Source organism: Oryctolagus cuniculus, chromosome 3 (assembly GCF_051225735.1).
Source record: "Oryctolagus cuniculus isolate XC-2025 breed Fujian yellow rabbit chromosome 3, ASM5122573v1, whole genome shotgun sequence".
Classification (NCBI taxonomy): Eukaryota; Metazoa; Chordata; class Mammalia; order Lagomorpha; family Leporidae; genus Oryctolagus; species Oryctolagus cuniculus.
In genome coordinates this window covers 181,496,832-181,511,415 of record NC_142869.1, presented here as the reverse complement: position 1 = coordinate 181,511,415, position 14,584 = coordinate 181,496,832, and the positions used below count along the sequence as shown (strand labels likewise).

Genomic DNA, 14,584 nt, shown 5'->3' with positions numbered 1-14,584 from the left:
TATGGCTGAAGAGCCCATGGGAGTATTTTAGGCATGGAAAGCCAAGACACCCTGAAAAAAAAAAAAGACCTAAATGGAAGATCTCTGCGAGTGAGATCCCAGTGGAAAGAATGGGGCCATCAAGGAGGGAGGTATCTTTCTCTGAAGGGAGGAGAGAGCTTCCACTTTGACTATGACCCTGTCGGAATAAGATTGAAGTCAGTGAACTCAAAATGCTTCCATAACCTTGGCAACTCATGACTATAGCCTAGGGAGGTTACTGATGCCATAAACAAGAGTGTCAAATTGTTAAGTCGACAACTGGAGTCACTGTGTACTTACTTCTCATGTGGGATCTGTCCTTAGTGTGTTGTCCAAAGTGAAGTAATGCTATAACTAGTACTGAAACAGTATTTTACACTTTGTGTTTCTGTGTGAGTGCAAACTGATGTAATCTTCACTTAATACATACTAAATCGATCTTCTGTATATAAAGAGAATTGAAAATGAATCTTGATGTGAATGGAATGGGAGAGGGAGCAGGAGATGGGAGGGGTGTGAGTGGGAGGAAAAATAAAAAAAATACACAATTACTCTTAGGTGTTTAATTAACGCTATAACTAGTACTCAAATAGTATTTTATACTTTGTGTTTCTGTGTGGGTGCAAACTGGAAATCTTTACTTAATATATGCTAAATTGATCTTCTGTATATAAAGATAATTGAAAATTAATCTTGATGTGAATGGAAGGGGAGAGGGAGTGGGAGAGGGGAGTGTTGTGGGTGGGAGGGAAGTTATGGGGGGGGGGGAGCCATTGTAATCCATAAGCTGTACTTTGGAAATTTATGTTCATTAAATAAAATTAAAAAAAACATTAAAAATGTGATAGGGCAAATAAAATGTGAAATCTTTACATTTTTCTTTGACATGTTAATTCAATCCCAGCTGTGAATTCAAAGACAAAAAATATATATAACATGCAGGCACTTTGTCAGGTACACCATGGTTCTGCTAACGGTATAGATTTAAACAGAATTATTCTTGCTCCCAATCTTTCTTTTTTACTGACAGATAATAATTGTATATCTTTATTTACTACAGCATAATATTTAGTGCATTTCCACATTACATATTGATCAAGTCTGGATATTTATCCATCATCTCAGACATCAATTATTTATTTGTGATAAGAGCATACAAAATTCTCTCTTCTATCTCTGTTTAATTATACAATACAATAATTATAGAAGGTGTGATGGCACACCAAACTTTATTCCCCCACCTGCACCCTTGTCTAACACCTGTTCCCTCTGGCCTAGATCTATGACCCCAACAACAGTCGGTATGAGGTCCCAGTCCCTCTGAACTTACCCGGGGTTCCAGCCAGCAGCCCTGAGAGTCGGCTCTACGAGGTCTCCATTGGGGAGAACCCATTCGGGGTGGTGATTCGCCGCAAGAGCACAGGCGCTGTCATGTAAGTGCTGTCCTGGGAAAGCCAGCTGCTCGGGCCCCGAGGGAGGTCCGTGTCTGCTCCCAACCCCTGTCTGTGTTGCAGCTGGGACTCTCAGCTGCTCGGCTTCCTGTTCAATGACCTGTTCATCCGCATCTCCACCCGCCTGCCCTCTGCGTACCTGTACGGCTTTGGGGAGACGGAGCACACGGCCTTCAGGAGAGACCTGAACTGGCACACGTGGGGCATGTTCTCCCGAGACCAGCCCCCGGGGGTAAGGACGGAGCGCTGGGTTCTGTGTCTGCCCCTCTGCCAGCGCTGGGTGTGCACGCGCTGTGCTGTGCCCTGCCAGACTCCACCTGCTGGGTCCCCCCTTCTGCTTCTCCACCAGGGGTGTAGTTCCCAGGCTCTCTGGTCACCTGTGTTTAATCAGTCACAAGGAAGACTGGACTCATTTAAGAATCAAATTTTTGTTGAGTTTCTTTCTCCCTATATTTAACTTTTTTGGGGAAGTCTGAACCATCATACTTTTGTTGAGTTTCTCAGCCACAATGTCTTTAACCCCTTTCCGCCTCTCTGTCCTGGTTCTTAGTACAAGATGAATTCCTATGGGGTGCACCCCTACTACATGGGCCTGGAGGAGGATGGCAGTGCCCACGGAGTGCTCCTGTTGAACAGCAACGCCATGGGTAAGCCTGTGCCATGGCTCCCTCATCTCTGTGCACCGTTAATTCTTGAGTAGCCCTGGAATATATTTGACCTAGCTTCCCACTGAGATCAAAATTATCATCTTGTGGAGTTTTAAGCGTTCTATTTCTGTAGACTTTCGATTTATTTCAGTTCAGTAATAAGTGTTAAGGCTTCACTCAGCTGTTGTTTTGGCAAAAGCTGTGTAAGCAGCGTTAGCTAACCTGAGTCCTAAATACTCCAAGGTCAGCTAGAGAGAGCCAGCTGTATCATTGAATTACCAGTGAAGCTAAAATTTGAGCACTCATTTAAGAGGTGTAAAGATATGAAAAAAATCTTGAACATTGGTAGGTGGAGAAAAGACGTGCATAAAAGTGGATGAAAGTCATAAGGTGCATACTTGAGTTAATAGTATTGTAGCTGTGTCAGTTTCTTTAAGTCTGACAATATCCATTTTGTATGTAAGATATTATCGTTGGAAGAAGCTGAGTGAAGTGTACACAGAAACTCTGAGTGCTATTTTTAACTTCTTGCATGTCTTATATTATTCTGAAATAAAAGTGGTAAAATACTTTTAATAGAGCAGAATGATAAAATGTACAACAAAATAATGAAGAACAGCAAAGAAAGGTCCGGGGATGGGGCCCCATGGACTTCGTGTAACTGCATCAGTCCTGTGTGGGAATCGCTCTTAGTTCTCTTCAGTACGGAGGGCGCAGGTAGAGGACGAAAGAGGTGATTCCCCACCTTGAAGGATTCCCTCATGGTCGGCATTTTCCTGCACCACAGATGTGACGTTCCAGCCCACGCCCGCCCTGACTTACCGGACCACAGGGGGAGTTCTGGACTTCTATGTGTTCTTGGGGCCCACTCCAGAGCTTGTCACTCAGCAGTACACCGAGGTAGGAGGGAGTTTGATTGGTTGTCAAGTGTTTATACAGCACATTCTGTGTGCAGTACCTACATTAGGAGGTATGAGTTTCAGATGAGTAATTGGATTTGTTTTGTTTCTTAGAGATAGGTAGAGTGTAGAATAAGGATAAATGTGCACCTTATAAAACTCCTGGGATGAATAGCCTTTCTGAACGTTGAAGAGGAACAGGTGTAGTAGTGGTAGTGATGATGATGATGATGACAGTGGTAACAGTGAGGAGCTGGGTGGGGGTGTTGTGTGGTGATTGTGGGGATGATGAGAACAATGACGTTGATAGCAGTGGTGGTTTTGGTTTTGATGGTGTTGGGGTGATGGTGGTGTCGGTTTGGGGTGTGAGGAGAGTGATGGTGTTAGTGCTGGTGGTGCTAGTGATGGTCGTGGTGGAAACAGTGGTGGTAGTGGGGGCGACTGTTGCAGGGATTGACGGGGGTGATGTTAGTGATGATGGTGGTGATGATGATAACAACGAGGGCAATGAGGGGGATTGTGGTAATGATGTGATTGTGGGGATTGAAATATAGTGACAGTTGTGGTGCCAGCAACACATACTTATGTACCAGCCACTAAATGTGTCACTTATCTGTTCCATAACATATATCAATATAGCAATGCAGATAGGAGAGTATTTCAAAGTTTCAAGGAAAATGGAATTAAAGGTAAGCTTTATTTTGATGGAGAAAAAATTGAAAACCATGGATACTTTAATCATAATAAGTATTTTCTAAGAACTTTCTAAAGTTCTTAGAAATTCAAGTTCATATACATGAGTTTCAAAATATTTTTGCATCAAACTAAACTTCCCTTTGAATTCCCTCTTCCACTTATTTTCTAAGTAGCTTGTATTAACTCAGTCCTCATGAAACCAGTGTGAGACATACTGCTACTAGCCCCAACTTATCATTAAGAGATCAGTCTGCAGAGAGGTTATTTAACATTTGCTCGAGATCACAAACCCAGCAGGACCTGGAGCCTGAATGCTAAGCCAGGCCTTTGGCTTCCATATAGGAGAAGTATCTAGATTGCCTGCAGGAATAAGAGCAAATCAGATTTTCAAGAATTCCAAGGAAGTCATCAAGTCTAGCAGGGAGGTCTTCCCACAACATCTCACTGGCTCTGCATTCCCTCAGTTTCTCTCCAGATTTGAATGTTTGGTTTGGCATACGGGAAAAATATTCTTATTCCTTCATACAGAACTTCCATCCAGCTCCTGCTTCTTGAGGACTAATACTTGGTGTCTACTTCCCAGGTGATTGGCCGTCCTGTGATGGTGCCTTACTGGTCCCTGGGCTTCCAGCTGTGTCGCTATGGCTATGAGAATGACACGGAGATTGCCAACCTGTATGATGACATGGTGGCGGCCCAGATCCCCTATGTAAGTTCTCAGTGCTGGGGCCTGGTTCTGGACCTCACACTCACCCAGGGGTCTCTGTTTCTGGACTCCTTTGTAAAATTTTATGATATTCTACAAAGAAAAAGTACTTTTTCATACAGTGTCACATAGTGCCTCCTCCTGCTACAGTAACACATGGGGGTCCTGTCTTCTTATAGAGATGGAACTCAAAACTTACAGTATTTTACCGAAGGCAGACAGGGCTAAGAGGGCTCCAGTGCCTTTCTTGCTGCATCGTGTGTCCTTCTATTTCTTTTACCTGACTTCAAAACTCTTAGTGAAAAAATCTTGATTTCATGTGAACAAAGGTCCTGCAAACTGCCCCGTTAAAGCACAACTCAAGTGGAATCAGGCCGTTACTCGCAGATACGTATATCTATGTCGTCAGTTCCAACCTTTTGCTTCTTGCTTCTCACACTGTTGTCGTGTGCTCCATCAGCTCTGAGGAAAACACTGGTTCTAAGGGCCTGGATTCCTGAAGAAATCAATGGGGCAGAACTGTGTCTTTCACTTGAGGACAAGAGATCCAATAATCAGAGAACCGGTCCTATGGATCTCTGATGTATTAATTTTATTCTATCTAACTTTTTATATTGTTTACCGTTGGTCTGGTAATGGGAAGTACACCATGTGATATTCATGAGAAACAAATCATGTCTCATTAACTCGAAGACTGACAATTCTAAAGCCATTACAGGTTTTTATTTTATAGTAGATTTGCCATCTGTGTTGCCTGCTGGATTCTTTTTCTTTTTATTTTATAACTGAAAATTTGAAAAAGTTGGTGTATTTCCAAGAAAATAATACTGAGATGTGAAGACATAAAAGACGCTGTCTATAACTCAGGGTGCCGTGGCAGAGGGCTGCTAGTGGAGCCTGGGCTTGGACCGCAGCAGCACTCGGTGGCCCTGTGTCTCTCCCCAGGACGTGCAGTACTCAGACATCGACTACATGGAGCGGCAGCTGGACTTCACCCTCAGCCCCAAGTTTGCTGGGCTCCCAGCTCTGATCCAGCGCCTGCGTGGCGATGGGATGCGGGTCATCCTCATCCTGGTTGGTGCTCACTGTGATGTCATGTGGGGAGGCTGGTGGGCTGTGGGGGAGAAGGCCCTGTGCTGTCCTTCCTTCTGTGGAGTGAGCAGGAAATGGAAGCCCCACTAGAAAATGCATTTCCCTGGAGTCCAGAAACTACTGCCCAGGGGACCCTAAGGCCTTCTCTCTGCAGGAATTCTCCTTTTTCATATCCTTGTCATTGCCAGCTTTGGTTTTCGCAGCTGACTTGTGGTTTGATTTCAGGACCCAGCGATCTCTGGCAATGAGACGCAGCCTTACCCTGCCTTCACTCGGGGTGTGGAGGACGACGTCTTCATCAAATACCCAAATGGCGGCGGCATTGTCTGGGGAAAGGTATGAGCTGGGCAGTGAAGTCCCCAGGCGGGTCACTGGTTGTCTCTGTGGGTTTATTTTTCTTTTTCTATGTCGCCTTTGGGTCAGCAGTTTTCACTTTTTTCCAATCAAAATGTGTTGAGCACTTTTAAAGTAAGATAGATGCATTGTGGAATTCATTTTTAAAAATAGTATAATCCTACATGATAAATTCTTATTACTTCTAGAGCTATAGCTTGAAGTTTCTTAGGAAATACCATGTAAGAGGGATTGACTGCTTGGTGCTACTGAACCTTTTTTCTCTGCACAGGTCTGGCCTGACTACCCTGGTGTTGTTGTGAACAGCTCTCTGGACTGGGACAGTGAAGTGGAGGTGAGAGACCCCCTGTGGGTGTTGAGTGTGGTCAGGGTTGCTGGAAGGAGCAGTTGTGCTTAGGATTCTTGACATGCCTGTACCAAGGACAGGAACATGTCCAGGGAAAAACTTTAAGATTTCCATTTATGCCAGTTACTTCACAGGCAGAATTGTTTCTGCCAACAGGGAGTTTGGAATTATTATTCTTGTGAATTAAGACTCAGAGCTTAAAATCCTCATCAAACCAAGAGTTTGTGACTTCAAACCAAGAGCTGTCAAATTCCAAAGACCCATGTAAATCTCAGTGGATAATGTCTCCGAGAATTACTGTATGTTCTCTGAATAAGAACCTGTGTAGCTGTCACTGTTACTGCCTTGGGCACTACTGGGAACAGTCTCTAATTCTTGTCTTTAGTGATTGAGTCCTTTCCCCTGTACATACCGTTTTCATGGAGAGACTTCTCAATCTTTTCACAAAAATCCCCTTGCCCTTACTTTCTTGGTTTTCTCAACTTGGCTGTCAAACCTCTCCGTTTCCTGACCTATGTTAAAACATGCTCTGTTCTGGAACTTGTCATGGGCCTAGGTAGTCCACGCTTCTGGACCAGAATTTTCCCCAGCTTTGCTAAGCATTTGTTGCTTGAATGAATACATGGTTTGTTGATTGTTGGGGAAACTTTCAGCTACATCCTCTGACCAAGATGTGTGAACAGTGGTCTGATGCAGCCTGATTTGTTTTTTGTTCCTGATTATTCTAAGAATATATGTGAGTGGGGTTCTCTGTGTATGTGGACACTCTTCTGCAAAGCAAGAGCTTGCCCACCCCCTTTTAGCTCTTTTTCAACAATGAATTCATTCAGATTAGGGTTGCAGGAGGGCATATGTAGTTGATGTAATCTCTCTAGAATAGCTGGGAAGACAAGTAAAGCGCTCATTTCCTAGGGCATTTGCCAAGGGCTAACAAAAGAAAGAAGCTGGCCTTTTCATACAAGCAACGTGGTATATATAAGTTGTTCTGTCTTGAGTCTGTCAGGCTCAAGGATTAATCACATAAATCTCAATATTGTGGGAGCATGGATCGGCGGCTGTGAATCCAGGCAGAAGTCTCACAGAAACTCAGGGACATGAGTTCTCTCTGTATAATGTAGTGTTGTAGCCATTAGACAGAGGTACAGGAGAAAGGCTCTAGTCACCAGGAATGGGGCTGGCAGGAGGTAGGCCAGAAATCCATGTCTTACTTAGATGAGTTAGTTTTCAGAGCAAATGGTAAGTCATAGAGGGGAAGTGGACGTTAAGTGGAAACAGTATGGTGTGTTGACCAAGGGCCCAGTGCTGGGCGATTTCAATGGAGTAGTGAGATTACATCCTATGTGAGCCAGCGATGTACTTATCTGGTGTTGTTCTTGTATCTCCTGGATCCCAGAGCCGATTAGCAGCAGTTGAACTCTAGATTCAAAACAAGAAAGTGACACTGGGACCAGTCTGTGTGCCTGTTAGACTGTGTGTCACTGTCTAGCAGTAGGCACCATAGGAAAATAGAACTAGAGCAGGTTCCCATGGTTGTTAAGGATGGTTCAGACTCAGTTCCCATCTTTTCGTTTGGTTTGTCTACTATTTGACACATTTCTGTCTGTCTATCATGAACTCTAGGGTGAGCATCTAACTCTTTCTCCCCATTACTTTTCACAGAGGATTGCTTGAGATTTGGTGCCCCAGGAAGCTGAAACTGCCAGACCATAAACACCTAGGGGTCATGAGCTTCCTGTCTTTTTCATCTTTGCACTGGTAGACAGCCGTGTGAGATGTCAAGGGGTTGGTAGCTCTGCTACTCTGAGTCCCACAGTTCGTGAGTCTTTATGGGCAGTGCTGCCATCTTGCAGGCATTTGGGGCTCCTCAGTGCAGCACTGGCTATCACAGTGACTGGGGAACACCAAGTGGCTGTTTCTGTGTGGTGACCAGGGATGCCTGTAGCTCTTATTGCAGTGGGTTCTCCCTAAATGATCTTGCCCTAAATGTCAATTGCACCCCTGAGAAACACTGTATTATAGGGTTCTGGATCTATTAGGCAGCTCATAAGAAATCTTAATTGCTACAGTAATTATATTCAAAAAATCTATTAGATGATGCTGGTAGAGAATGAGGCTACTGGTGTGTAAGTCTGACCTAAGAAACAGCCTGTAGACAGTGCTTTTCTGAGTTCAAAGTTTGGAGACTTAAGTCAACTGATCTTGAGTGTGGTCTAGGAATGGCACTTTGATAGCACCATATGCAGGTGGGCTGATGAGCAGAGGTAGTGAGAACAGAGGCAATAAGGCTGGAGTTGGACACAGATAGGAGTGAGGGAAAACCAGTACTTTGGGCAATGACGGAACATTTTTTTGTTATGTGGATAAAGATCACAAGTGCAGAATTTTATGAGGTTGATAAATCATGTTTACTTTAATTCCCACTGAATCCCACATTGGGTACAATTCTGACTCAACAGAATTGGCACTGACTTTATTCTAATTCTCTGTCCTCCACCCTCCCCAGTGTCCCAACCTTGGCTAGACTGGAGCTGTCTGGCTGGTGAAAGGTTCTCTTTATCTGGTCCTGTGGTTTTTTACCAACAAGTGCATCCCTGGTGTGACCCTCTCGGAAGTCTGAAGGACGTTCTTCTGCTGGGAAGACTCTCGTCTACTGATCCATTTCTGTCTCTTCCCTTGCCTTCTATCTAGACACATGGACTCCTCCTTGCATTTTGTCTACTGTGTATAAGAACCTTAGTTCCCCTAGGCCCATTCCTGTTTCTGCTGTTTCTCCCCACCCTTGATTCCAGCATTGTTTGATTCTTTTTGTGTGTGTGATTCTTTAGCTCTTAAAATGCAGTTAGTAACACAGTGGAGGCTAGGCATTGAGGCATACAAAGAAACACCATTGGGAATCATTCAAAGGGAGGTACATGTTGTCTACACTTTTGGCTAAAATAACACACTGATTTTATAGTTGAGGGGAGGTGAAGAGAAGTCCTGTTCAAGTCCTCCCAATTTGCATTACACACACGCTTGCATGCGATTCTGAAGGCTTAGAGAACGCAGGTGCTTCCTCATGGTTCACCTGTTTTTTTCTCACCTGGCTCAGTGCAACTATGTCTGCCCTGTGGGGCTGCAGGTTCTCCTGGCTTCTGCTTTGTGTTCACGAAGTCTGTAGGCAATGGCAAGACAGAAGCTAAGGGCTGTGATCTAACACTGAGATAGTGGGTTCTGCTTGTTACCATTCATGCTACTGGGGAAAAGGAAAGCCAAATATGTATCTTTTCCATTTTAGCAGATGGGGTGCGATTTGAAGTAATTTCTCGTCCTTACTTTCAGTGTTTTTCTGCAGAATCAGGACTGTTATTTATTTTTGGCTATGATCAAACTATTATGTTGTGGTTCTAGTCTTTGCATGAATTCCCAGTGGGTGCCTATCTGCTCTCTAATATATGTGTTTGGGACAAATGGACTGTATTTAATTCTTACAGCAATACCGAGCTTATGCGGCCTTCCCAGACTTTTTCCGTAATTCAACTGTCAGCTGGTGGAAGAGGGAAATACAAGAAATGTACACCAACCCACAGAATCCCGAGAAGAGCTTGAAGTTTGACGGCTTATGGATTGTAAGTGTGTGTGTGTGTGTGTGTGCGTGCGCGCATGTGTGTGTCCATCTCTGTACCTACAATGGGTTTCACGAACCTTTAGTTAAAAGGATAAAGTCTCCCAAGAAGGACTTAGGACACACTAGACTGCACTTCCCCCACCTGGGAATGGCACAGCCCTGCACACCCTCATGCCTTCTACTTGGCTTGAGGTTTCTGCTCTAAAATCTCAGAGGTGTTGTAATAAATACCTTAGAACTTTGCTTTCCTTACATTCTGGTGGGGATATTTGTTTTTTGTCTTTCTATTCGGTCATTCTGTAGGAGTTAATTGATCTCTTCAGTCAATCCCTCTTGGGACATGGCGAGCCTCCCTGGGCTGACATCTACAGAAACTGCTGGATGTTGAACGCATATTCACCGACTTGTCTCTGAACTGACAGGGTATAGCCATCTTAGAAGTAAGCGGTGTCTGTGTTGACATTTCCAGGACATGAATGAGCCGGCGAGCTTTGTGAATGGGGCAGTTCCTGCAGGCTGCACGGATTCCACTCTGAACCATCCCCCCTACATGCCACGTAAGGACCCTTGTTCCCCTCACCAGCAGAGCCACAGCCATTGAGAGCCCAGTGGCCAGGGTCTTGTCTGTTGGTGCTATGGTGCTTCAAGCAGTTTTCTTACTTGGGTGTGTGCAAGTGAATTTCTCAGATTTGTCCAGAAAGCACATGGAAGTGACAAGGTCTCTAATGGATTCTCACAGCTAAATGTCTAAGCACCTTAGGCTTATCTTAATTCCTTCACAGAACCCTGTTACCCACAAAGTTGTGTCTCCCCCTTACCAGAGTGTGCATAGACACTGGAGCTATGCTTGTGTTCACGGCTTGGCTCCAGAGATCACTCTCTGCGAGAAGAGTGACTTTCCACATTATTTGGTGCTTCCAAATCTGTTTTGTGAGACATAAAATGCTGCTGACACTCTCCTCCTCCTACCATTATGGTGATGATTATGAGATCATTTGCATGTTGAAATCTAGATCGGAGCCTGTCAAGCTCTGCTGACAGCCGTGCATTCTTCCCCAAACTTCTTTGTTCAATGCACTTGATGTTCAGAACGCTGCAGGTACTCTTGTGTCTCAGAGCGGAGGTGCTCCCACACCTCTGTTGAAGACGAGATGGACTCGTGCTGAGGTCAAGTTGTCTTAAGATCCACAGTGCAGGCTCTTGAAGAGGGTCTAGGACACTCGGGATCAGAGCTGGCTTTAACATCCCTGCATCTTCTCCCCCAGACCTGGAGTCCAGGGGCACGGGCCTGAACAGCAAGACCTTGTGCATGGAGAGCGAGCAGATCCTGCCAGACGGCTCCCGTGTGCGGCACTACGACGTGCACAGCCTGTACGGGTGGTCTCAGACCAGACCCACCTACGAGTGAGTCACTGTCTCCCTTCTCCACTGGGTACAGCCTGCAGGACAGCCAGTGATGGATGAAGCTACTGTGTAGCCATTCCCATTTACTAAGCAAGCACTCATTGAGCCAGAATCAGGACATGTGCTTATAGATTTATTTAGATAAAGCAGGGGTTCACCATTTGTCATTGGTTCCATAAACATCAGAAGTCACAGCACAATGTGTTACTTGTGCACTTGTGTTGGTGCCTGCACAAATAACCCTACTGCACTGCCTGTCAGATAAAGCATAACAATGTGGTCTGGCATCACATTCAGTAACCATGCTTATCCCATCACTGGACAGTGGGAAGTTTGAGCTCCATTACAATTTTATGGGATCACCATTGTAAGTCTGAGCCATGACTGATTGGAAGAACATTATATGGAGCATGAATGCACTGAGTAAAGAAATAGAAAATTTGCAATATTTAGTGATATTTTCTGTCATTAACTCACCTCCTTTCCCTCCACCAGAGCCGTGCAGGAGGTGACGGGACAGCGAGGGATCGTCATCACCCGCTCCACGTTCCCCTCTTCTGGCCGCTGGGGGGGACACTGGCTGGGAGACAACACAGCCGCGTGGGACCAGCTGAGGAAGTCTATCATTGGTGTGCAGCCTTGTGCCAGGACCCCTGCTGGCAGGGAGGGGGCGGTGAGGGGGGAGGAGGCAGGGCTCAGGGCCTGGTCTCACCCCGCTGTGGTTCCCTTTGCAGGCATGATGGAGTTCAGCCTCTTTGGCATTCCCTATGTAAGTGTCCCTGGATCCCTCCTGCTGACCTGGGAGCTGGAGCCAGCGTTCAGAAACCCTCAGCAGGCCCCTTTTCTTGCTTCTCGGTTCAGACAGGAGCAGACATCTGTGGGTTCTTTCAAGACGCCGAATATGAGATGTGTGCTCGCTGGATGCAGCTGGGGGCCTTTTACCCCTTCTCCAGGAACCACAACACCGAAGGGACCAAGGTAGGGCATTCGCTGCTCCCTCAAGTGTTGTGTGTGGTGTGAAAGGCGCCCTCCATTTGTGAGCTACAGTTTATGCAGTCTATTCCCTGGGGTATCTTCAATGTCATTCAATCCTGTGTCTCAGTGAACTATACTCCCAGATACCTTTAGCTTATTCTTTTTGTTTAGACAGAGATTTCCAAACAGTTCTATAGGACAGTATCTTCTAGGGTAATTTGATTAGTTGTCCTTGGGGAGCCACAGCGATCTTTTCCAGTCTAGTGAGTATGTTCTCTGTCTTTCATCTGTTATTAACTTTGGTGTGGCTGTGCGTGGTCCTCATCAGGAATAAGCTCTCAGTGACTTCCTCAACGTCCCCTAGGCTGAGCTCCTCACAGTCCTCTTCCTCTTTTGCAGAGACAAGACCCTGTGTCCTGGAACGCCACCTTTGTGAATCTTTCCAGAAGCGTCCTGGAGACCAGATACACCCTGCTGCCCTATCTCTACACCCTGATGTACAAGGCCCACGTGGAGGGCAGCACTGTGGTGCGGCCTCTCCTGCACGAGTGAGTGTCTAGTGGGACCTCAGTGACCAACGGGTGACTTCCTGCCTTCCTTGGGGTAGCAGGGAATGAAAACAATGATTTCAGAATGGAGATAGGATTGCCTTGAGACAAACTCTGTATTCACTAACCATATGCTATTACCCCTTTCTGCACAGTGATACATGCCATAGATAATTGATAAAAGGTTCTTTCTTTAATGAAAAAAATTTAAATGATATACTTGAGCACAGGGTTGCTTCTTTTCAATTTTCACTTTGGCTGTGTGAAGCCCACCTGGCATCCATAGCTATTTTGTCATGTGTTGTCCCAGGTCCCAGTGTGCTCAGGTCCCACAAGAAGGCATTTTCCAAGTATGCTTGAGGGATCAGGGCCTTGCTTGCATTTAAAGTGTGCACAGTGAAGCCCTGTGGAAATATTTTATAGTAGAGAAAATAGCTACACCTAATAAGCTCTGACATTTAAGGTTCATGTCCTAGGACAGATGGCTGTGGGCCTGTGTGTTCCTGAGTGAGCCAGGCCTAGGCCAGCAGTAAGGATCCTCAGGTGCAGCGGGTTCCTGACCTGGGTCTGAGTTGAGGACTTCCTTCAGGGCTGGGCTGGGCTGGCTGGGCTGTGACTGTGGCCCCTTCCTGTCCTCTCCAGGTTTGTGTCAGACCGGGTGACCTGGGACATAGACGGTCAGTTCCTGCTGGGCCCGGCCTTCCTGGTCAGCCCTGTGCTGGAGCCTGTGAGTAGGGGGCCTCTGGTGGGCAGAGGGTCTCGGCTGTGAGGCTGGAGAACAGTGTGGGGAGAAGAGGCCTGGTGCCGGGTCCTGACACCTGCTTCTTGTCCTGCCTCTGTCTCTTCCTGTTCTCCTGAGCCTGTCACTCAGGGACTCTGGGCCTCAGCTCCTACAGCTCTCAAAGCTGCCCAGCAATTGTGGTTCTTAGGACGATCAAATATGATGTATGTAAGTGTATTCATTTCTCTGTTAGTGGAAACGATGCATACAAGGTCAGATGGCAGTGCTCACATAATTCATCCGTTTCTCTATCGCCATTAAAAGTACTTGAGTGAACTGCGTGCAGCAGTGTGCCACCTCCCCGCTGGCTGGCCCTTCCCTCCCCCTCCTGCAGGCCCTCTGGCCACAACAGCTGTTCCTCAAAGTCCTGCATTGGCAACTGGGCTTCTGGCTGAAATACCAGCTGATGGCACCTCCTCAAATCTCACTGTACCTGTGTGGGCCCAGCATCCGTCACAGTAGGATGCTGTGGGGAGCCTGAATCCATTCTCATGAGCCTCCTTGGGGCACTGGCTCCTCATTCCAGTCCAGCTTCCTGCTCGAGTTCACCCTGCGATTCGCAGTTGTTGGCTCAAGTACTTTCCTAAGTGCTACCCATGTGGAAGACCTGGAATGAGACCCAAGCTCCTGGCTAGGCTTTGCCAGTCTGGGCTGTTGAGGGCATTTGGGAAGAGAACTAACAAACGGAAGACCTCCCTCTCTGTGTGTCTCTCTCTGTTTCTGTCTTTGAAACAGCAATATTGAAAAATAATCTCATTTTACCTACAAATTCTTTTGTCCCTACTACCAAAACTGAATTGTTTGTTTCTTTAGAGGTGGGGTGGGGTTGATGGAGTTACTTTATAAGAAAATGGTAATTATTTTTTCTTGAATTTTTGGTTGGAAAGAAGATTTTATGGAAGCCACTTGTTTAGGGGAGGCGCATTTGCCCCTGTTTGGAAAGTTCTCAGACTGCTGAGTTCCAGAGAGAAGTGGGCCCAAGGCATCACTATGGTTTTAGCTCTTTCCTCTGCAGACTTTTTACTCTGCCCTGGCTGACTGTGCCCACAGCCCATGC

At 46.0% G+C, this 14,584-nt stretch overlaps 1 protein-coding gene across 1 annotated transcript in view; it reads left to right on the top strand.

The window, feature by feature from the left end:
* Positions 1 to 14,584, top strand: part of LOC100358478 (uncharacterized) — a 285,002-nt gene that overhangs the window by 94,831 nt on the left and 175,587 nt on the right. Inside the window, exons 77-92 of the mRNA XM_089328728.1 lie at positions 1,300 to 1,454; positions 1,536 to 1,704; positions 2,023 to 2,119; positions 2,907 to 3,019; positions 4,298 to 4,423; positions 5,366 to 5,494; positions 5,738 to 5,848; positions 6,138 to 6,200; positions 9,686 to 9,820; positions 10,289 to 10,376; positions 11,085 to 11,223; positions 11,719 to 11,852; positions 11,958 to 11,992; positions 12,085 to 12,201; positions 12,598 to 12,746; positions 13,389 to 13,473. Of these exons, the coding sequence (XP_089184854.1) occupies positions 1,300 to 1,454; positions 1,536 to 1,704; positions 2,023 to 2,119; positions 2,907 to 3,019; positions 4,298 to 4,423; positions 5,366 to 5,494; positions 5,738 to 5,848; positions 6,138 to 6,200; positions 9,686 to 9,820; positions 10,289 to 10,376; positions 11,085 to 11,223; positions 11,719 to 11,852; positions 11,958 to 11,992; positions 12,085 to 12,201; positions 12,598 to 12,746; positions 13,389 to 13,473 (1,845 nt within the window). The remainder of the gene's footprint in view (positions 1 to 1,299; positions 1,455 to 1,535; positions 1,705 to 2,022; positions 2,120 to 2,906; positions 3,020 to 4,297; positions 4,424 to 5,365; positions 5,495 to 5,737; positions 5,849 to 6,137; positions 6,201 to 9,685; positions 9,821 to 10,288; positions 10,377 to 11,084; positions 11,224 to 11,718; positions 11,853 to 11,957; positions 11,993 to 12,084; positions 12,202 to 12,597; positions 12,747 to 13,388; positions 13,474 to 14,584) is intronic.